Here is a 21,810-nt window from a genome sequence, read left to right on the forward strand (position 1 = left end):
GAGTCCGTTTATTTAGCCGGCGGCCAAGAGACGGCTAACGCTCAAAATTCTCTCGGCCCCGGAGAAGGGGTTAGATTTTCTTTTATACTTTGGTTTAGAAAGGGGAGGGGGGGTCTAGTTAAAACAATTTTACAGAAGTAAAGTAGGAAAAAAGTTAAAAGGATAAATGGTTACAGGAAAGTAAACAGTTCCAGGTGCAGGGGCTTTAAGACTATTACAAGGTGATAGACGCGGGGCTTTGGGCGTTATCAATCGGACGAATTCCTGGGAACTGCGGATATCGCTCGCCACAGTATCTTATCAGTTAATTGCATTTTTGGATGTGCTGGGAGTCAGCTTGCACAAGTTAAGTCCTTGAGAAAGGGGCTGCCAGTGAAAGAGCGAAGATGGAGTCTCTCTGGCTCTCTTAGCTAAGGGAGAGTCAATTCAGGTGGAACCAAGGCTAGGTGATTAAAGGAAAGAGGAGAGTCTAAAAATAGGGTTAGTAAAACAAGGCTGGGTATTACACCTGGGGCCTGGCAGGCTACCTGGACTACAGTCTCAGCAGCACTATCCCCTTTCGCATAGCGTCCCCTGATAAGCCCTACACACTCCCTGGAAAGTAGACACTGTGTCATTTTCACAGGCAAGGAACCGAGGCTTGGAGACATTGTGAGGCGGCCAGGGGTCACTCCAAGGGTGAACGCTCCTGCTCCTCCCTAGCCTCCCTGTGATCCGAGGTTTAGCCTGAGAGAGTGTCGCATCCAACAAAGGGAGCAGAGGAAATGTAAGGCCACAGGGGTTCCGCCAGGTGCAGGAAGGAATGACGGAACTGGGGGCCAAGAGAGCACTCCCTTCTACGGCCCCAAACCCTGAGACCCGCAGGGGTCCCCTAACTGAGGCCTGCCCAGCCTTCTAGGAAGCAGGAAGTGGCAAAAGGAGACCCCATCTCCTCCCAAAGCTGGAGAAATATACCCCTTCCAGGGATGGCAAGACTAGAAGGTCAACACCCCTAGGGCAGAAGTAATTCTGCTGTGAGTAGTGGGAGGTGAGAGTCTTCAAGTTTATGGCCAGCTCCTGAGCTCATGGTGAGGTACCATGCGGAGGAGAGGCCACCTTGAGGAGGAGGATGGGGTGCTGAAAAGGACAGCCTCCTCCTTTCTCTTCATCTGCCAACAGCAGGACCCAACGGGGATTCTAGTTTCAGTCCCCTACCTCGGCCCCTTTCCTCAGTGTTCAATGACTCGGATTACAAAAGCTTATGGACTGGATGAGACATTCCGGCTCAGAGCCCCTTTAGTCTATTACCATGGATTGGCCTACAGATCATGGTGATCGTATCCAGGGTATGTGTCCGACCAACAGGGGATCCATTCTTAGGTCGGCCAGTGGTTTTTGTGAAGTATGGTTTAAAGAATCTTCTATCTGGGCGCGGTGGCTCATGCCTGTAATCCCAGCACTTTGGGAGGCCAGGGTGGATGGATCACCTGAGGTCAGGAGTTCGAGACCAGCCTGGCCAACATGGTGAAACCCCGTCTCTACTAAAAAAATAAAAAAAATTAGCTGGGTTTGGTGGCATGCACCTGTAGTCCCAGCTACTTGGGAGGCTGAGGCAGGAGAATGATTTGAACCTAGGAGGTGGAGTTTGCAGTGAGCTGAGAATGGGCCACAGTGTTCTATCAATTTCAGTAACATCAAATTTGTTAATTGTGTTGTCCAGATCTTATATATCTCTATTAAATTTTTTTGTCTATGTGTTCTATCAGCTATTGGGAGAGGTATGTTGGCCACTGTGGTTGTGGAGACTTCTAATTCTGTCAATTTTTGTTTTATATTTATATTTATATACAGTTTATATTTATATAGTAACATATATTTATATTTATATATAATTTTCCATTGTTATTTGGTGTATATAGCTTTATAACTCTAATACCTTTTGTTGGACTCCTTAATCTTTATGAAATGTTCCTCTTTATTTTTCGTAATGCTTCTGCTGTTAAATCTTCGGATATTAGTGTATTAACACCAGCTTTTTTGGTCCGGTTTTGCATCTTTGGATATTAGTGTGTTAACATCAGCTTTTTTCGTCTGGTTGGTTTTGCATGGTGTGATTCTTTCCACCCTTTTGCTTTCAACCTTTCTGTGATGTTATATTTAAAGTGTGTCCCTTGTGAGGAGTTTATAAGTTTTTTGTTTTGTTTTGTTTTTGCGATGGAGTCTCGCTCTGTCACCCAGGCTGGAATGCAGTGGCGTGATCTCAGCTCACTGCAAGCTCCGCCTCCTGGGTTCATGCCGTTCTCCTGCCTCAGCCTCCCGAGTAGCTGGGACTACAGGTGCCCACCACCACGCCCGGCTAATTTTTTGTATTTTTAGTAGAGACGGGGTTTCACCGTGTTACCCAGGATGGTCTCGATCTCCTGACCTCGTGATCTGCCTGCCTCGGCCTCCCAAAGTGCTGGGATTACAGGTGTGAGCCACTGCGCCCAGCCGCTGCAGTTTATGTTTTTTAAAAAAAGTATTATCAGACAATTCTGGGTGTGTGATTCCAGGTTAGTAGGCTTGTTTTTTCTCCTCATACTTTAAAGATATCATTTCATCATCTCTGGCTTCCATGGTTTCTGTTGAAAGAGAGAGTTCTCAGTTTAACTGTTGCTACTTTGAAGATAAAGTGTATTATTTTCCTCTGTCTTTAATATTTTCTCATTAACTTTTTTTCTTTAGAAGCTTGACAGTAAGGGGTTTGTGTGTATGTGTGTGTGTGTTTGTGTGTGTGTGTGTGTGTGTGTGTGTGTGTATGTTTAAGAAAAAAAACTAAACTCCAGATTGTTTTGGGATTTCACCAGTTTTTGGATTAATGTTTCAGGATTCAATCCAGTGTCCACTGCTTAGTTTTCAGGCTTACTCCATCTCTTTTTGTCTGTTTCTCAGTCTTTCCTTATTTTTTGTGACACTAAGAGAGTACTGGTCAGGTTATCTGGTCCCATAGTCTGGGTTTATATGCTGTTTTTTTCTCTTTATGAGACTGGAGTTATGGAAAGAACGTCAAAGGTAAAGTGCACTTCTCATGTGATTTTGTTTTTTTCTTGTGTGGAGATTCCTGTGTCAAAATTCCTGTGTGAAATTTGCTGGGTTTATTAAGTCTGTGGGTTGATGTGCTTCATCAATGTTAACCAATTATTGGCAGAAGGAATATTGTTCTCATTCCAGGCTCCATTCCTAGGAGGCATTGCGTGTCTCTGCTTGCCTCTCATGCTGGTCCAATGTGTCTGAAAGACCAACTAAGCAGATCTGCAGCCATCCTGCAGCTTGGAGCCAAGCCCCTCTGAGCCCAGCCTAGATCAGGTGATCCCTAGATGTCCTCTAGATGCATGAGCAAGAACAAGTGATCGGAGACTTAGTCCCCTGAATTGAAGGTATGCTTCATTGTTTGCAACAGCCAGCTGATGCAGAGCTGGAACAGCTCACAGTTCTTTCTCCCTCCATCTTGAATAGTGTTCTGGGAACCTGGTACTTACCTCCCTCTCCCAAGCCACAGGTGCCCTCTATCATCCCTCCACTTCTTCTTCTCTCCTTCCTTCTCACCCAAGTCTAAAGGCAGTCCCAGATCCAGAGGGCTGTTATTGAGCTCTCTTCCCCTCCTCTCAGCTGCATGGTAGGTCCGGGATCCACTGTGCCACCCATCCGCAGCAACGGCCTCAGGCCCATCCCCTCCCTGGGGCTTGGCGTACAGGAAACAGATGGATATGTGGGTGTACATTTCTCAAGTGAAGTGGCACAGGAAACCCCAAATGTTGAGTCCTTAGGTGTAGGATTTTTTGTTCTGTGGGTCGGTGAGTAGGATGAGGCTTAAGCAGAACAGTATTGGGGAAAATTTTCACCCAAATATATTTTCTATAGGGTGGAAAATTACAAAAAGAGAAATAAAACAATCCCCTATGAAGCTTCTTTCTGGTATAAATAAAATGATTTATATAAACTGTCCAACTAGCAGGTGTCATGCAGCAAAGTAACTATTGGTCATTAAATATATGACAAATCAAGTTTTATTTGACAATAATATTAAATTCCACTCATTAGTTCCTGGGCATCTGTTGATCATGTAATAAGACAACCTGCCCATACAGCAAAAAAGTATTGAAGATACATGGCCCTCCACTCTTCCGGAGCTTAGAGCAAGAGCAGAAATTAAGACAGGGGAGAGACGGCCAGGCAAGGTAGCAGCTGGCTCTGTTCACGTCTCTCAAGTCATGAGTACTCTGGGCTGGAATTTCATGTAAGGCCTTTTGGGCATAATGAATTAGGAGGAGGGGAAGAGGGACTTTGTGCAGGATACAGTTCATGCCTCTGTGGCTGCTTTCTCCACATCTATCAGTCCAGATCCTCGTCTTGACTTCTGCCCTATCTCTCTAGTCCATGTTTGCTTCCAGCTTCTCAAACCACTTCAAGCTGGTCGCTTTGAATTTCAGACTCTCACGTCCTATCCTAGGCTGACCATTTCCCATGCACCAGTCCCATTTCCCCTGAGTCAGGCACTAAGCTCTGTGAGGCCAGTCACTCCATCCTCTGTTCTGGGATCTTGCCCAGGTGCGAGAAGAGTGCCAGTGAACTTGTGGGTGTGGAAGATTGTGCACACAAAGAGTGAGAGGGGAGTGGGAGGGCCAATCTGATACAGAAGGGGGTGAAGGGTAGGGCCCCTGAGCAGCCCACCCCTTACCCTGACAAAGGCGATCCTCCTCTGGAATGTCTCTTCCCCTTTCAGTCTGGGTTCTGCCTCAGCCACAAACTGGGAAGGAGTGAGGAATATCCCAACGGCAGTGAGAGTATCCCAGTGACTCCAAACAGGAGGAATCGGTGTTCAGAAAGTCAGGCACTAAGTTTTACTGAGCACCTACTGGGAGCTTGGCACTGGGCTAGGTGCTTTGCAGACAATTTAACCTTTTAAGGATGTCTTATTTCCACCCCAACTCTCCACTCCATTTTAGTGCTGGGGAAACGGAGGCTTGAAGTTAATTAACTTCCTCTAGTGATTTAGCTAGAACTGAGCTGCTACTGAATTTAAGCCTATCCTGTCTTCCGAGAATCTCAGATTCCAAAAGGAGATCAAGAGAGAATCTGTGCCGGGTTCTGAGAGTAGACAGGTCCAGCGTTAGTGCTGTTTTTCTGGAGACTCAGGAAACTTGAGAGAAATTGTTGGGGTGTGTGTGTGTGTGTGTGTGTGTGTGTGTGCGTGCGCATGCATGCATGCATGTGTGTGTGTGTGTTTGGAGGGAGAGGTGGTCTTGAAGTAGAGAAATGTTTCATCCACATTTCGATCACCTGAGCCCCACAGAGGAGGGGACTGAACTCCAGACATACGGGGTCCTCAAGTCTTTGACAAAGTAAGGAGTAGGCTCAGCCAAGGTTGAGAGAAAAGGCCCAAGCCATCCCCCTGAGCACCAGAGCCTCAGATCTTCCTTCTAGAAAGGATCCTAGACCATGCTAGTGGTCAGGGACTTCAGAGGTCAATTTACCCATCCTTCTTCTTCTACTGTAAGGAATCTAAGAGGCTATGGGGTCTGGCCCTTCTCTCCCTGATAGCTATTCCTTTCCCAGAACCCTGAGGCCCCAGAAACCCTCTACTCCCAGCCCCTGCTCATTGCAGAACCCACAGTGGGACTCTGACTCTGCACAGGGCCATTCAGTTCTCCTTAGACAGGGACTGTCCTGGAGGAGTTGCAGAGGAGGTTGCCCCAGGGCTTCTGTTCAGTCTGGCGCTGGGCCCACACTAGGGCAGAGCTCCGCTGAAAGTCATGATGGGCAGGCAGAGAAGGGAGCAGAGATCAGGCGCGGCCTGGGCGGGCAGGTCAGGAGGCCTCTGGGGTGGCGAGGAGAGGTCACTCTTCTCCGGCTTGTAGCACGGTGAGACCTCACATCTGTGCGGCAGGGCAGGGGCCAGGGATCAGAGCAGGCCCCCATCCCTCCAGCTCCTTCCAGGCCTCTGGGTTGGTGGGAGCAGAAACTGCTCCCCTCCCTGGGACCCCCCTTTCCTACCTGACTACACTCTGCAGGATCTTTCTCTCATCCTGGTCCAGGCACACAGCAAAGGGGCAGCTGTTGGAGCCGATGATCTGCACCTTGTTCACTTTGATCTGCGATGTGCTAATCTGGAAGGAAGGCCCAGGTCAGCCCCAAATCCCTGGCCATCCAACACTGCCAGCCCCTGGCAGTTCCTTATCTCAGAACTGCCCATCCACTTCTAGGGGTGTGGGAGGGCAGGAGTTTGTCTGACCATGCTCCAGGATTAGTGGCCAGGTCACGGGAGGGAGCCTGAGGCCTCCATCAGCCCCTGCCTCCTCTCCAGCATCTGGAAGAAGCAAGTGTCCCTTGAGGAGGCTCTGCCCTGCCTGCTGCCCTCACTGGAGTAGCCCCAGGTTCCCTGGTCCAGAGCCTTTCTTTGGTCTCAGAGTCTTAGGACTCTCCTGGCACCCACCCCACAACTTTTCCACATACACGCGTCCTCTCACAGGGCACCCCTAACTCCCCGACATCCCACAACACTTCACACCTGTGAACATCCCCAAATCACACCCCTCACCCTGCCTCTCCTCCCCCACCTCTCCTCTCTCTCTCTCTCACACATGTGTGTACACACATGGACGTACATTTGCACACATGCACACATATACATGTGCACACACACGTACACACGTACACACATGCGAGGGTATGGCTGGAAGGAGAGGGAAGCCCGTACCTGGTTAAAGCCCTTCTTGGATTTGGAGTTCTGCCTTTTCACCACTTCTGTCAGGTTTAGCGTCAGGGCCTCCATGCTGGAATCTGAAGGGCAAGGGCACTCAGGCCAGGCTCAGAGCACCTCCCTACTGCGCCCCCCACCCTGACCATCCCACTCACCCAGCTCCTCCTGCTTCTGGCAGGCCTTGTTGAGGTTCACGGAGGTACAGACCTTTTCCAGGTTGCTCCAGCGACTTCGTCCACTGATGGCCCCCTGGAAATGCAGCATAGCCAGACCCTCTGAGTCCAGAGGCCCCCGTGCCCGCCGCCTTCTCTTTGAAGGCCCATCAGTGACAGGGGTTGCCTCTAGTTAGCATATCCCCAGAAAGCTCTCTTATTCACCAGGTCCCCTGTACCACCCTGGATAGACCTGGATGACTCCAGGGAGGAACTCACGTCACTGGCTTGGTCTAGGGGTCGGCAGCCTCTGTGACCAGGTTGAAAGGTACAAGAGCTGAGAGCACCTGCAGGGGTGGTCCTGAGGCTCTCCTGCCAGGCCCAGAGTGAAGAAGGGTTGGGCCCACAGACATGTTGTTTCTGGCAGAGCCAGACCTGAACCCCCTCTTCAAGTCTTTGTGTGAATGTCTCTGTCATCAGGGACCTCCATGTTGTTAAACCCAAGAACACTTCTTGGTCCTCAGCTTACCTGACCTTATAGTTCACCGCTCTCCCCTCCTTGAAAACCTCTCCTGGGCTTTTCGTGATAGCACCTTCCTGGTTTTCCTAGCGCCTCTCTGGCTAGTGCCTCTCTGCTTTGCTGGATCGCCGCCCTCTGCCCGCCATTACATCATGAAGTGCTCAAGATTCTCCCCTTGGTCCTCTGCTCTTTGTATTCCCTGCTTCCCCCCTTCAGGAGTCTCCCCCATGACCTTTTTCCATTAGCAGCTGTCCACCCATCTTTATATTCACCACAAAGTCAGGCCCTTTCAGCCAGCCTCTATTCTCACTGTCTCCTTATACCTCTCAAGGCCTCTCAACCTCAATAATATGTCCCGACCCAAACTCAGGATATTCCCCGACTGGACCCGGGCCTCTTCCTGTGGTCCCCCCCGAGAAGATGGTGCTGCCAGTCACAGAGGAGTGACTCCAGGAGTCTGGCCTCTCCTTTCCTAACCCATCCATGAGCCCTGCTGATTATATCACTCACATCTGTCTCCCATTCCTTTCCAGCTCCGCCACCACTACACTAGTGCAGGCTGCTGCCCTCGTTTCTCTTCTGGACCATAGCAACAGCCTCCTAACTGGCCTTCCCACCTCACTTGTGGACCCCTCCTATCTCTCCTCCACAGAGCTGCCAGAGGGAGCTTCCAAGCCTCAGATATGATCATGTCACAGGCACTCCCAGCCCCCGCACAAACGTAAGGCCCCTTAATGGATATCCACTGCTCTTAGGACCAGGATAAAATTCCTTTCATTGGGTCGGGCATGGTGGCTCACGCCTGTAATCCCAGCATTTTGGGAGGCCAAGGCAGGTGGATCATGAGGTCAGGAGTTCGAGGCCAGCCTGGCCAACATGGTGAAACCCCGTCTCTACTAAAGATACAAAAAATTAGCCGGGTGTGGTGGTGGGCACCTGTAATCCCAGCTACTCGGGAGGCTGAGGCAGGAGAATTGCTTGAACCAGGGAGGCGGACGTTGCAGTGAGCCAAGATTGCACCATTGCACTCCAGCCTGAGAAACAGGGCGAGACTGTGTCTCAGAAAACAAAACAAAACAAAACAAAACTCCCTTCACTGCAATCAAGGCTCTTGGTATGCTGGTCCCCCCATTTCTTTAGCCTCACCTCGGCTTCATGTTCCCACCGGCTGTCTCTGCTCCAGCCCAGGGGTCTTCTTTCAGAGTGCTTCGAGGTGTTCACACTGCCTCCCACCACAGGGCCTTTGTACATGCAGTTCCTGCTGCCGTGAGAGCACTCACCTCTCTTCCCAGCCTAATTAACTCCTGATTTTCCCTCCAATATTAACTCAGGTCCATTCTCAAGGAAGCCTTCACTACTAACTCAACTGACTGGGTTCAGTTTGCCACTTAGGAACATCCCGTGTCCCTCTCCTTCATCCGTGTGTCACAGTTGTAATTTTACATCATGTGCGTCATCTAACCAATGCCTACCACCCACTGCAGGGGGTCAGCAGGTTTCCTGCGACCACCTCTGTCCTTTGTTCACTGTTAGGAAGGCTCCAGGGCCTAGAACAGTGCCTGGGCCATGGAAGATGTCTAGCGAGCACCTGGCATGTGGCTGCAGTGAGTGTCAGTGCCTCCTGCCCACCTCCTTCACTGCCAAACGCACTGCAGCCCCAACACCACTGTCCATTTGCTGTTTTATTGCTTTGTCATCACTTGCCGCTCTCTGGAATTATCTTGGCTATTTCTTTGTTTCTTCGTTTCTTGTCTGTCTCCCTCCTCTAGACAAGCTAAAGTGAGGCCTAGGCTTCCTCTGCCCAGCACAGAGGCGGCATGGGCAGGTGCTAACAGGATATCTTTGGAATGGCCGAAGGAAGAAAGGGAAGGAGGCAGGAAAGAAGGAAGGAGCCCACCCGTGAGGCCAAGCTTCCCTCAGCCTGGACCTTGGGATGCGACCTGCTCAGAGAACTCATGTCTTCTGGCATGTCATAGACAGCCCTCCACCTCCCCACAACTCTCCTCACTCCTTTCTCACGCCAATCCCACCTTGCATGCAGCCTGCCAGGCACACTGGCCCCCCGAGACCCTGGCTTCTCCCTCAAGTGCCTCTGGAAGCCTTCCCTTGCCCCCTCTCAGCCCCAGCCCTGTAGCCAGGCCCAGCAGACCGCTACCCCTGGGCTGCTGCTAAGCGCATTCAGGTGGGGGCAGAGAACATGGTGGGAGAGAGGCTTTGGAGGCCAAGAAGCACAGAGATATCCACTCCTTCCCCTCTCTGCTTCTCTCAGCATCCAGGGGAGCCTGCTGTGGCCTTCCAGCGTAAAGACTGGGGCCCAGGAACACACGAGTCCAGCTCTGGGCCCAAGCTCTGGCAGAGGAAGGATCAGCAGCAGATCCTGGAGGGGAAGGAGCCCCAGCGCGCGTCTTACCTTGCTGTAAATAATCTGTAGTGTTAGAGGAACAGCCTCCCGGTCGCCATCGATGCCCAGCCGCTTGCTGCCAGGACCTGTGCCACACACAGACAGACCCTTCACTCCCTCTGGCTTCCCGGGCTCCTCACGATCGCAGTGGCCTTGCCTCCCTGGGCCTTACCTCCCCATCCTCTACCACATGGACTGTGACTCCCTAGGGATCTGTCTCACCAAGGCCCTGCCTCTCTATCTGGCTCCACCTTCCGGGGATCGCCACCTCCTCAGTGACCCCATCACTCCAGGGCCCCATCTCCGCTGTGATCACACCTTTCCAGGGTCCTGCCTCCTCAGGGCCCCACCTCTTGGGTAACCCTGCCTCCCCAGGGCCCACCTGCTGGGTAAGCCCGCCTCCACCTGGCCCGATCTCCCACGTAACCCCCCTGCCCATGGTCCCGCTTCCCGGTAACCCTGCCTCCCCAGGGCCCTGCCTCTCAGGCAACCCCGCCTCCCCGTGGCCCCGCCTCCTGGGTAACCCCAATCTCCCATGGCCCCACCTCCTGGGTAACCCCGCCTTCCCGTGGCCCCACCTCCCATATCCCTGCCTCCCCAGGGTCCCGCCTACCAGGTCACCCCGCCTCCCCATGGCCCCACCTCCCGGTAACCCCATCTCCCCAGGGCCCCACCTCCTGTGCAACCCCACCTTCCCACAGCCCCACCTCCCAGGTAACCCCACCTCCACAGAGCTCCGCGTTTCGCGTCCCAGGCCCCGCCTCCCCGCCTGTCTCTGCTCAGGCAGTACCCACCCGACGCCTTGATGGCACGTGTGGCAGCGGAGTGACCCAGCTCCAAGGAGTGGATGAAGATCTCTGTCGTCTTCTCCCCAGTGATGAAGGTCAGCTGGAGAGGGCAGGAGCATGTACATCAGTGTGAACCTCCTGGAGGGGCCTATTCGGTTCCTCCAGCATAGACCTGCTGGCTGTCCCGGGGCAGGAGTGGGGACTTGCAGGCCCGGCAGGTGGGGAAGAGGCGGCGCGGGACAGGGAGGCCTTACCTCGGTCTGATAGACTTGCAGCAGCACCGGTCTGGCGGCAAAGCGGCAGTAGTAGAGTAGCATGTCGGCCAGGATGGGCAGCTGGGTGGGGGAGCCCTCCAGGGCCTGGGCTTCAGCCTTCAGGGACTGCTGTGGCCACAGGGAAGGGGCAGCCAAGCCAGATGGGTGGGTGGATAGATGGTAAGAAGGAGCAAGAATTAGGGAGGAAGAGAGAAGAGAGACATAGAGGCAGCCAGGCAGGGGGAGCTGGTGAGGTGGAAGCAGGAAGCAGGAGAGGGCCGGCGCCCAGCCTCCATGCCCCTCATCTGACCCACTGGCCTCCAGGGAGGCTTCTGGCTTAGCCAGACAAAGGCAGGAGTTGAGGAAGGTGGCTGAAATCTGAGGTCCCCCGGACCCTTCTGAGGGTGCTCCTCCATCACCGCAGTGACCCCAGTTCTTGCCCTCAGTGTCCTGAGTTCAGGCTCAGTCCTGCTTCTCACCCACACTCCCTGATCTTTTCCAAGAGGGCCCAGGTCCTCCATGGGGGCCTCAAGCTGGATTCCCTAAATCCAGGGCCTTCTAAGTGAGGCTGGGTGACTGCAGCCAGTGGGTCCTGTTCCGCAACCCCAGGGGCCACTTACCTGGCACAGGACTTCAGGGGGCAGGTGCATGAGGCCCAGTACATTGCGCTCATACCAGGGGTCCAGCATGCCGAGGTAGTGGGAGATGTCATTGGTGCTCTCCTCCCATGGGGCGGTGCCCAGCTCCTAGGGCAAAGGACAAGAGTCATTCCCAGCTCCCCAGGAGGCCTGCCCATCCTGGGTCCAGGGCCTTGGATGGCACCTGCAGCCCCAAGCTGAGCTTCTCCCTGCCCTTGGGGAAGTATGACAACTTTCAGTCTTTGTCGTATGGCAAAATGTCATGTCCAAGTGCAGGGAGTGAGGGCCAGGCAGGGGGAGGTGCCCTGTCAACACAGGTGCTTGCTTTCCATGACTTCCAATCGGCTTCCTTCAGGTAGCCAGAACTCTACTTTCCCGCCCCATTGGCCCAGGCTGGGGACGTACTCTAGGGCTGGCGTGCCTAGGGGAGTCTGTCGGGGGTGAGGGCGTCTGGCTCCGAGGGTGTGGACAGGCACCAGGGCTGGTCCCGTGACTTCGCTTCACAGGCACGTAGAAGAACTGAAGTTTGAAGAAGCGTGTGAGGAGTGGGCGATTGTTCTCCAGCCGCCTGGCAAGAAGAAGATGGTGAGAAGGGGGCCGGGCATGGTGGCTCATGCCTGCAATCCCAGCACTTTGGGAGGCCGAGGTGGGTGGATCACCTGAGGCCAGGAGTTCAAGACCAGCCTGGCCAACATAGGGAAACCCCATCTCTACTAAGACAAAAAAAAAAAAAAAAAAAATTAGTCAGGTGTGGTGGCGTGCACCTGTAAACCCAGCTACTGGGGAGGCTGAGGCATGAGAATTGCTTGAATTGGAGAGCCAGAGGTTGCAGTGAGCTGAGATCATGCCACTGCACTCCAGCCCGGGCAACAGAGCAAGACTGTCTCATAATAATAATAATAATAATAATAATAATAATAATGATAATAATAAAAAATAAGGGAACTTTTGGTTCCTCTGGGGCCCTAAGCCTCAGGCCCCAGATTCCACCAGCACAACAACCCTGTTACCCAGGGCAGAGCGATGCCTTCCATTACGGCTCTTACCGAAGGTTGCTATACGCCCGAGCCACCTTCCCTGAAATCCGATCAGAGCCAAAGACCACAACACGTAGCGTGGAAGCCTTGGGATCCTCATCTCCACTCAGGAAGGGGCGGCGGCGCTGGGGGCGTGAAGCGGGGGCCAGAAGCCAGCTGGGCAGCTGGGTACCGAGTTTGGGCTGGGGCAGGGAGCGGGAGCGCTGGGCCCGGGAAGGGGGCGATACTGGTTCGTCCAGGGGGCTGCAGAGGCTCCCTGTCCGCCTCAGGGGCAGGGCCGTGTCCGAGCTGCCCTCCAGGCTCCGAGAGTCCCTCCGCAGTACCAGCTGGCTGGTGCTCTTGAAGAGTTTATAGATCCTGATGAACTTCTGCCCAGGCCTGCGGTGGCCTCGGCGTTCCTGGCTGCCACGCCTCCAGGGCCACTCGGAGGAGCTCTCCTCGCTGTCCTCCACGTAGCCGCTGTCCATGCCATCCGAGAGGCCTGAGACAAACGAAGTCAGCAGATGGCGCGAGAGGGCCGGCCCTGAGGCCTGGGAGGATGCAAGGGACAGGGTGGAGTCGTGGGACGCCAAAGAGCTGGTGGAGAGCAGGGAGTCTCTCTCCGCACAGTGCCCGTCAGTTTCCAAGTCCTCCTCCTCCTCCTCCTCCTCCTCCTCTTCCTCTTCCTCCTCCTCCTCCTCTTCCTCCTCTTCATCATCTCCCAGGATCCCTGGCTGGAGCAGCTCCTGTTCCTTGAGCAGGATTTCCTGCAGGATGTCTGCAGGGAAGCAAGGCCAGCACTGTCTGGGTGTCTGGGCCCCCGGAACCCCTTCTATATTCCCTTTGGAGGGGAGACAGCAGAAGGACTCAGGGCCAGCCCAGAAATCCTAGCACTGTCCCCCACTCTGCTTAGAGCCTGCTCAGGTGGGAGAGCTTTGGGGACGGGGTGGGAGCTGCACGGACCCAGGACCAGAAAGACAGCTCAGGCAGTGTGGGGCATGGGTGTCACCAGGGCCCCGGCTCCTTACCAAAGCTGTCCTGGTTCCAGCTGTAGGTATAGCACCGGGCGACAGGGATGGGGATGGTATGGAGCTTCCCTGGTTTTGCAGTGTCTGTAAGAACAGGGAGGATAGGAGAAGAGGGCTAGGAAGAGGCCTTGGAGATTGGCCAGTCCAGTCCCCTTGCCTTGGAGAAGAGACCAGAGATGGGACAGGATCGGCACAAGGATGTGTAGCTGGATAGGCTGAGGCTGAGTTACAGCCAGGGTGCCAGGCTCCCAGCCAGAGGCCCTTCTTTCAAGCACACCATGTAGATGGCATGCCCTTTATGAGCTGTGCGAACGTGGCCAAACCACAACCTCTGAGCCTCATTTTACAATGTGTCCACGGGAGAATAATAGTACTAGCCCAGAAGGTTTTTATGAAGAATATTGTAACAGGGAATGCTAATGGTTCCTCACAATCTGTGCTCCCTTCTATGGTAATAGAGTTGTAGAGAGGATGTTTCCCAGGCTCCTTTGGGGCAAGATGTGGCCATGTGACCAAGGTGGGCTCAAAGGAACATGAGCGCAAGTGACGTGCCCAGCTTCTGCATCACCTTCAACAGAAAAGCCCAGCCTTTGCCCTCGTAAGCACTCTCTTTTCCTCTTCCCACAAGTTGCCATCATGATGGCACCCCCACCCTGCCCCTATAGATAGGAATGACGGACACCCTAGGGGATGGCGGAGCAGTGAGATGCTGAAGAAGCTGAGTCCCTGAGTGACTGTGTGGAGCAGAGCCACCAGGCCCGCCTGGACCGTGCACGTTGGGACCTAGAATAGGCCATGGGGAATGTGGGAGAACCTCATTCTCCCAAGAGCCTCACCTAACACCCCAGGGAAGCCAGCTTTTTCTCCCACCGCCTGCAGCTTGGTCCTGAGCCACCGCCGGGCCTCTGCAGCATCCCCGATGCCAGATGCCAGCTCCTGTGCCTCTGCGGTCTCCGTGAAGATGTCCTCAAGCTCTGCCAGGGTCTTGGCCTGAAACCCCGGGAAGAGATGGGCTTTGCTCCTGGACCGTGAGCTAGCTGTCCACCTGTTCCAGTTCCTAGCTTCTTACTGATGAGGCAGTGATCTGTCCCCTCCCAGCCTCATCACCCATCTCCTACCCATAGCTGGCCAGGCAGCCAGGTCTCTCCCTGCCCTTCCATTCTCAGGAAATGGTCAGGAGAGAAAGGACCAGAGTCACAGCACTGCAGTTAGGAGGGACTTCAGCGCTCCTCACTGTACCCCATAGAGGGGAAGGAGCCGTGCGGGGTGACACAGCCAACCTGTGACACCTGTGACAGAGCCAGGCCTAGATGCCAGGTCTTCAGCCCAAAGCTCATTCTCGTTCTTATAGCATATGCCACCTTCTGAGGCACCAGTTATCAGCACCCAGCCCCACTGCCCAGGCTGCCACCCAGCTGGTCAGGATCCAGCACACCAGAAACACCCTCTATGAGGCCAGCCCTCCAGCCACCACCCTGCCATGTCACCTGGGGTGCAGGAGACTAGTGTACCCTGGAGACTGTGGCTGAGATGAAGCAAGGAGAGGGCGCTACCTCTTCGGAGAGGTGCTCCACCAGAGCCCCAGGCCCCAGGTGCATACCTGTAGCCTGCAGTGCAGGCCTGGGACGTCACAGTGGGCCCCAAAGGTAGCCTGGAAGGCGTGCAAGAGCAGGGTGGTGTAGGCACTGTGAGGCGAGTGTCCGGGGGCGCTCAGCTTATTGGCTACAGCGAGGAACTCGGCCTGCACTTCCACTGGGTTCAGCAGCAGCACGGTGCTAGGGACACAGGGGACCGGCTATGGCACCTGGGGGTGGGCAGCATGCCACGGCGCAGCCACCCACCTCGTGCCTGCTGGTGCTCAGCTCCACTGTGGCCAGGGCCTCCTCAAGCCCAGGCAGAGCTCGAGGAGGTGACCACAGGAGGCCAGGACAGAAGCAGCAGCTCCAGGGCCCAGGTTCCCAGGGGAAAGCATAGGGTTCACTGCTGAGCATTTTTCAGCTGTTGGTTTCAAAGATCTTTTCAAAATTGAACTTAATTCTTTAAAACTAAATTTACTTAATTTTTATATAAACATTTTTTCCTATGAGACAGCTGAGTGGATGCAAGATTACTCAAATGAGGATCATATTTTAGGCAAGGTGACTTGAAGCCAAGCGACCAGTTTTTGGGGGGAGTCGGGCAGCGACGTGGTGCTGTGCAGTGTGGTCTGGGGCAAGCGGGGCATGAAATTCCTCGTGGCATGGGGCTGCATCTGCCCAGAGGAGGGGGTGCCAAGTCAGAGTGCATCTTCTTCTTGCGCTTATGAGGGACACCTTTTCTAATCAGCCCAAAGCCACGATACAGGCTTTCACTGGCTGGGAGGGGAGTGTGTGCCTGGCCACTGCTACCTCCCTTCCCGATGGACACCCAGATTCCCTCTTGGTGCCAGTGTTTACATTTCTTTATTATGGAAACTTTCTCTCTTTTTTTTTTTTTTTTTGAGACAGAGTCTCGCTCTTGTCGCCCAGGCTGGAGTACAGTGGCACGATCTCGGCTCACTGCAAGCCCCGCCTCCCGGGTTCACACCATTCCTCTGCCTCAGCCTCCCAAGTAGCTGGGACTACAGGTACCCGCCACCACTCCCGGCTAACTTTTGTATAGGAGAGGGTTTCATGTTTAGCCAGGTGGTTTTGATTCTGACCTCTGATCCACCCCTCGGCCTCCAAAGTGTGGTTACAGGTGACCACGTTCAAATATACCCCAGATTAAAAGAATCGTGGGTTCTGAAGCGCTGATCACACTGTTTACAGTTAACAACGCACGGCTGTTCTCACTTTCCCCATGCCAACCCCTCCATCACTGCATGACCTCGAAGCAAATTCCAGCCATCGCGGCTTTGTATCATAAATGCTTTAGTATGAGCTGCATGTGATGGCTCTTGTGCTCTCAATTCCACACTGCATTTAAACCCAGTGCAAAGGAGCACCACGCGGGGCGGCATTTCCTCCAGGCTCTGGGGACGTCGGTGCCCCGGGACAGGGCGGAGACAGGACTAGTCTCTGTCAAAGTCCCCATCATTTGGGAAGAAACTAACTTTGATTTCTCTATCTGTAAGAAAAAGGAGGTGGGCTTGCATGAGCAGCCCCTTATAACCTTATAACGAGTCCAGCCGAGCCCCTCCCCTCACTCACATAATTTCTCTGCCGAAGAATTTATCATCATTCTCAATTTATAGATAATGAAAGTGAGACTGTCTCCCAACTGTAAGCTCTTTCTTACAAATCTCTCGGTGCCTCACTTCCCTTATGTGAAAAATCCCTTTCTCATGGGGTTAACGTGAGGATTAAATGAGTCAGCACACGTAACCATGCTTAGAATGATGCCTGGAGTCCGAGTAAGGGTCTAAAAGGCTTTGATGATTCTTCATCAGCCCACCTGCCCCAGCTCCCCCAGAGGAATCTTATTTACTTACTAAACTACAACATTTTAGCATCCTTTCCCTCTGTCTCAGCATCTATAATTTTGTTTGTGTTTGTTTTTACCTAAAGGGGAGTCAAGAAGTGTTGCTCAGGGGAGTGAGTGGGAAGTGAACCGCTGGGAATGGGGAGGACCGGGGGCCTGTAATTTCTGAAGTGGTGAAGGCCGGAGTCCCTGGGCTCCCAACATGTCAAGGCGAGACAGCACCCAACACTTCGAGGCCTGCAGAGGGTCCTCCTAATGGGCACCCCCTCTCTAGTGCTTTTCAAACTGCAGGTCAGGACACAGGAGTGGGTAATGAAATCATCTGGGGAGCCACATTTGTTTCTTAAATGAAATAGAATAGAACAGAGCTCATCCTAGGTAGCCAGGATACATTTCATTTCAGGTGTGCGTGTGTGTGTGTGTGTGTGTCTGTACCAGGCTGTTGTATAAAATGGATTTTTCTTATAGGTCCTGGTCAAACAAGTTTGGAAACACTGTTTTAGTAACAGAAGGAGATTGTGGAAATATCATGGGCTTCTGAATAAGCCTGAGGGTTAAATTCTGGCTCGGACCCTTGCTCACTGTTTGACCTTGGGGAAGTTGCTTGACCTCTCTGACCTCCAGTTCCTCATCTGAAAATAATGAAAGTGGGGGAACTGTGTGCCTAACACCTGGCATAATTGATGCAGACCTCTTTAAGAATCTGGTGAAAGACCCTCAGCCTAGAAAAACACACCTAGACACAAAAAATCACCAGCAGTGCTGGAGGGTTCCCAGTTCCCTGGAAGCCTGTTTGTTGCTGGCTGGGGTGGACAGGGGGTGGGAGCACTGGATGTTTGAGTGGGGGAGGAGGGTGAAGGTGGAACAGTGCAGGAGTCCCAAACTCCCTCCCCCCTGTTTCTCCGTCCCCCAAGAGCACTCACACGGTGGAGGTGCGGTGACTCCTGATGGGCAGGCCCTGCTCAGCCCTCACCAGTCTCTGGTAGGAGATCCCTGTGGGTCAACAAGAAAAGAGTTCATGGGCTGGTCAGTTCCTTCAGCATCGTCCTTGTGCCTCGTGGCGAGCCAAGCACTGGACAATCAGGTTGGAAATTCCCGGATGGAGCTCAGGCGAACCTGGAGAGGAGCTGTTCTGTGGACCAGCCAGCGTGCCGAGCAGTTTGCTTCCATGCGTCCTTTCACACCTCACGAGTCATATCCCCACCTCCACCTCCAACACCAAAACTCTGTCCTGGGCCTCGCTGTCCTCTGGATTCCTGTGGCCTCTCTGACTGCCCTCCCTTCCTAAGAGCTTTCCACTCCCCTCGTGGCTCAGGTCCCGGCCCCAGGCTTGGAGGCAGCCTAGCTGGAGAGAAGGAGATCCAGGGTGAGAGCCCGGGTTGGAAGACTGAGTTCTATTCCAGCTCTTCTGCGTGGCCTTGGCCAGGTCACTTTAGCCCTGGGCCTCAGTTTCTCCCGGGAAGGGCCAGATTAGATCATTGGCCTCTGAGGCCTTTAACAGTCTGTGATTCCCAGGCCCCACCATGGCTTGACCAACTTAAAGTTTCTCTCTTCAGAGACTGGGAGGCAGAGCATCGCAGGAGGCAGAACGTGGGCCCAGGAGGCTGCCGCGTCTTGTGCCGCCGGGCTACTCCTCGGTCCCTGCCGCTGCCCCCTCTCCCGGTCCGGGGTGCCTTCCCGCTATGCCAGGCACCTCTCAGCCCATCCACTTTGCCTCAGCTCCAGCCAGGCAGCGGCTTTCGAGTTTCCCCACCTGCACCTCCCTGTCTCTGCCTGGAGTCCCGAGTCCTCTCAGGGGATCGGGAAGGACTGTGGTCTGGCCTGGCGTCCTCCCTGCTCTGAGGCATCTGCATCCCAGGCTCCGCTCCCAGCCCGCATCCCCTTTCTCCCTGGCCCTTCCCCCTCTCTGTCTCCTCTGACTTCCAAATGCTGAGAAGAAACACACCAAAGGTTTTCCTTTTGTTTCTGCAACTTGACTCCGTTCTGCACAGCAGTCGCTTTACAGGGTGCATTCAGTTCTGTTTCTACCATGACAAGGAGATGAAACAGAAAGCGTCAGTTCACTCCCTCACAGAGCAGGGGCTGGGGACCCAGCGGGGTGGGTCGCCTTCTTGTCATAGCTTGGAAATAGGCCCGGGGCAGTCCCCATCGAGAGCAGGGCCACTCTGAACTGGGACTGAGTTGGGAACCTTCAGGATGTCCCCTCAGAAGTGCAAGTCTGGGGAGTGGGGGGGCGGGGGGTTTTAAAGACAGCTATAAATAGAAAGGCTGTGAGGTTCCTTTAGTAAAAGGCAGAAAATTACCATATAACGCTCTTCTAACTTGGGACCTAATTGCTTTGATTTTTGGCCTTTTGTGTGATGTTTACTTTATGTAATCATCGCATATTTAGAAGTTAACGTTTGGTCCATTTTGCCAGGAAAGTCCTTGACACAGTGGCTATTACATCAGGACTTGGGACACCATCTGGTGGCCATTCACATGCATTACAGAGAAGAGAGCCTCACCCGCTCTGCACCCACCTCTACATAATACCGTAGCTACCATAGTGGAGACAAACAGATATCCCCCATCTCCCTGACCATAAAACACATAGACAACGCAAAATCTTCTCTTGACCTTATTTCTCTTTTCTTTTACTATTTAATGCTTTTAACAGGTAACCCACACCCCGCTGACCCCATTTCGTCACCGCCACTTCTGCCTCTGTTGACCAAGGACATCCAGGCGGTCACACTCCAGGAAGCAGTGGACTGTGACGTCGCCAAGCCTCCACATCAGCTTTCTTCCAACACGCCTAGCCATTGGCTTCCAACCCCTCTGCCCTCCTGACCCTGCTCTCCTGAAGGTTGGCAATGTTTTCCCCGTCCCCATACCCAACGGCCCAACCTCATCCTCACGCTGCTTGAACTTTCGTTTTGGAGCGCTTGGTACCGTTGACAAGCTTCTCCTTGAAGCTCCTTCATCTCCTCTTGTCTCTAGGATAAGGGGCAGTCTCTAACATCTATATTTGTGTGCCTTCGTCTCATTTTAGATTGTGCTACAGTTAGAATCAGAAGCTGCTTCGTATGAGCTATGTGGACTCCACGCAACTGTTGCTCTATGTATCCTGTCGCTTTAATGGGGGATATTTAGGAGGATACCTGTGCCTCTTGGCACATCCTGACCCAGAGAGAGTGATTTTCAGAGTTGTTTGGCTGGTGCTGAATACCCAAGGTACCAACAGTTCCCAAGCAGAGCCTATGATCATCAGATAAACTCCCGCCCTCACCCCCAAAACACCATCAACCCCCTTCCTTGGCCTCTCTTGGTAATGGACCCCCCTGCTTAGCAGGAGGTGTGGGGTTTTGGGGTAATTAACTGGTGGGCTGGGGCCTGAGCTGGAAACAAATTAGAAAAGACTATGCAATGTGGAGGAGGCTTTGATCCTATAAACTTTCGTACAGACTGACTCCTTTGAGCCTGGCTTAGAGATTGTACTGCCAAGTCCGCATTTGCTGGTGTATGCTGTGAGGTTGGAAATATCTCCCAGCATCCTCCATGGGCTTGGTTTTCACAATGTTACCTGGTGATGCCAGGGAGGCCATGAATGCTAAGTGGGGTGTGCAATGTCAGTTTCGGGACCACCCTTAACTCCACCCTCCACTTCCCAAACGGGAAGGCTGCACTGGGGAGCCTCGGATCAACAGACACCTCTCTCTCTTTGATCTTAGATCTCACCCTTTCTTGATCACCTTAGCAGATGGAAACAACTTTCTGAGTTTAGCTTCTTAGATCAAGATTGGTGCAAGGGCTAAACAAAAACCTTGCTTGGGTTGTTCCTGCGTCAGGCCCTAGCAAGTAAGAAATTGAGAAGAGTCACCCCATACAGGCAAAGAATGGGGTGAATGGGCAGAACACACTCATAGTGAAGGTCAAACTCCTGGTCCAGGTGTCCAAGACCCTTCACCATCAAGCCTTGTTCGACCATCAAAGCTTCCACTCTTTTGCAATCGATGGGGATTCTGCACAGAACAGCTGACTGTGAAGATCCAGGACACAGGACAATCACTACATCTGCCATCAAGCAAGAACTGGTATTAATGACACACGGATAGACAGGTCCATGCTGAGGGTGATGTGGCTACTTGAGCCTGGGGCAGGCAGGCAGCAACCACATCTGACTCAGTTTCCTCCTACAAGGGGAACACCAAGATTCCACGGAATCAACAGGGTGGAAGCACGGCCCGGCCCCAACAGCATTGCAATCTCCAAATGAGACTAGGTCAGGTTTGGTTCTCCAGCATCTATGATTAATATCAACTCATGGTGGACAGTTTGACCTACACCATACCCTGAAGCAAACACCAGGCACACCACTCCCCACAGCAGGGTTTCTCTTACACTTCCCTCCTCACTGGGGGCCCCAGGTAGAGCGCCTTCCTGCTCCCCATCTCCAGGGTCCTGGACTCCAGAGAGGCTGCAGGAATTGGGGACTCATGGCTATGGGCCTCAGCAGGGCCTGTGCAGGAAGGTGAAGCACGGATTTCAGGTGAATAAACAAAGGAGGACAGGACATAACAAGGGAGGCTTGGAATCCCTGGCCACTGGGAGTCCAGGAGCAGAGAGGTGGAAGGTGAGAAGGAATGTGGCTAGAAAGCCAAGAGGAAAATACTGGGGGGAAGGAACCCACTGGGCAGGCCTCCACGCAGGCAGAGGAGACGTGAGTTCTTGGAATGAAAGGCCAGTGCCACCAGAAGACATATGCTGCTCTGAACAGGTGCAGTGACCCCACAGAAACGCCTGTGGGATGAGGTCTCCGGCTTTGCAGAGCCACCGGGCTTGTGGGGGCGAAGTGAGATGAGACCTTTCATA

The 21,810-nt window shown here is 53.4% G+C and overlaps 1 protein-coding gene across 3 annotated transcripts in view; it reads right to left on the minus strand.

Annotated features, from left to right (window-relative positions):
* Window positions 1-2,592: 2,592 nt before the first annotated feature.
* The window catches only part of PIK3R5 (phosphoinositide-3-kinase regulatory subunit 5), an 89,464-nt gene continuing 70,246 nt past the window's right edge, over window positions 2,593-21,810 (minus strand). For 2 of the 3 annotated variants that reach the window (XM_058431415.1, XM_032138354.2), the window contains exons 6-19: window positions 17,880-17,949; window positions 15,116-15,290; window positions 14,352-14,505; window positions 13,516-13,599; window positions 12,518-13,265; window positions 11,877-12,039; window positions 11,454-11,579; window positions 10,834-10,962; window positions 10,586-10,679; window positions 9,801-9,877; window positions 6,874-6,967; window positions 6,716-6,798; window positions 6,013-6,125; window positions 2,593-5,894 (exon numbers count right to left, since the gene is read on the minus strand). In XM_058431415.1, coding sequence (XP_058287398.1) covers window positions 5,747-5,894; window positions 6,013-6,125; window positions 6,716-6,798; window positions 6,874-6,967; window positions 9,801-9,877; window positions 10,586-10,679; window positions 10,834-10,962; window positions 11,454-11,579; window positions 11,877-12,039; window positions 12,518-13,265; window positions 13,516-13,599; window positions 14,352-14,505; window positions 15,116-15,290; window positions 17,880-17,949 — 2,258 coding nt within the window. In that variant the 3' untranslated portion in view covers window positions 2,593-5,746. The remainder of the gene's footprint in view (window positions 5,895-6,012; window positions 6,126-6,715; window positions 6,799-6,873; window positions 6,968-9,800; window positions 9,878-10,585; window positions 10,680-10,833; window positions 10,963-11,453; window positions 11,580-11,876; window positions 12,040-12,517; window positions 13,266-13,515; window positions 13,600-14,351; window positions 14,506-15,115; window positions 15,291-17,879; window positions 17,950-21,810) is intronic. The other variant, XM_032138355.2, reaches the window with a different exon arrangement.

The sequence above is a fragment of the Hylobates moloch genome, unplaced genomic scaffold, assembly GCF_009828535.3.
Source record: "Hylobates moloch isolate HMO894 unplaced genomic scaffold, HMol_V3 SCAFFOLD_19, whole genome shotgun sequence".
In the NCBI taxonomy this organism is placed as follows: Eukaryota; Metazoa; Chordata; class Mammalia; order Primates; family Hylobatidae; genus Hylobates; species Hylobates moloch.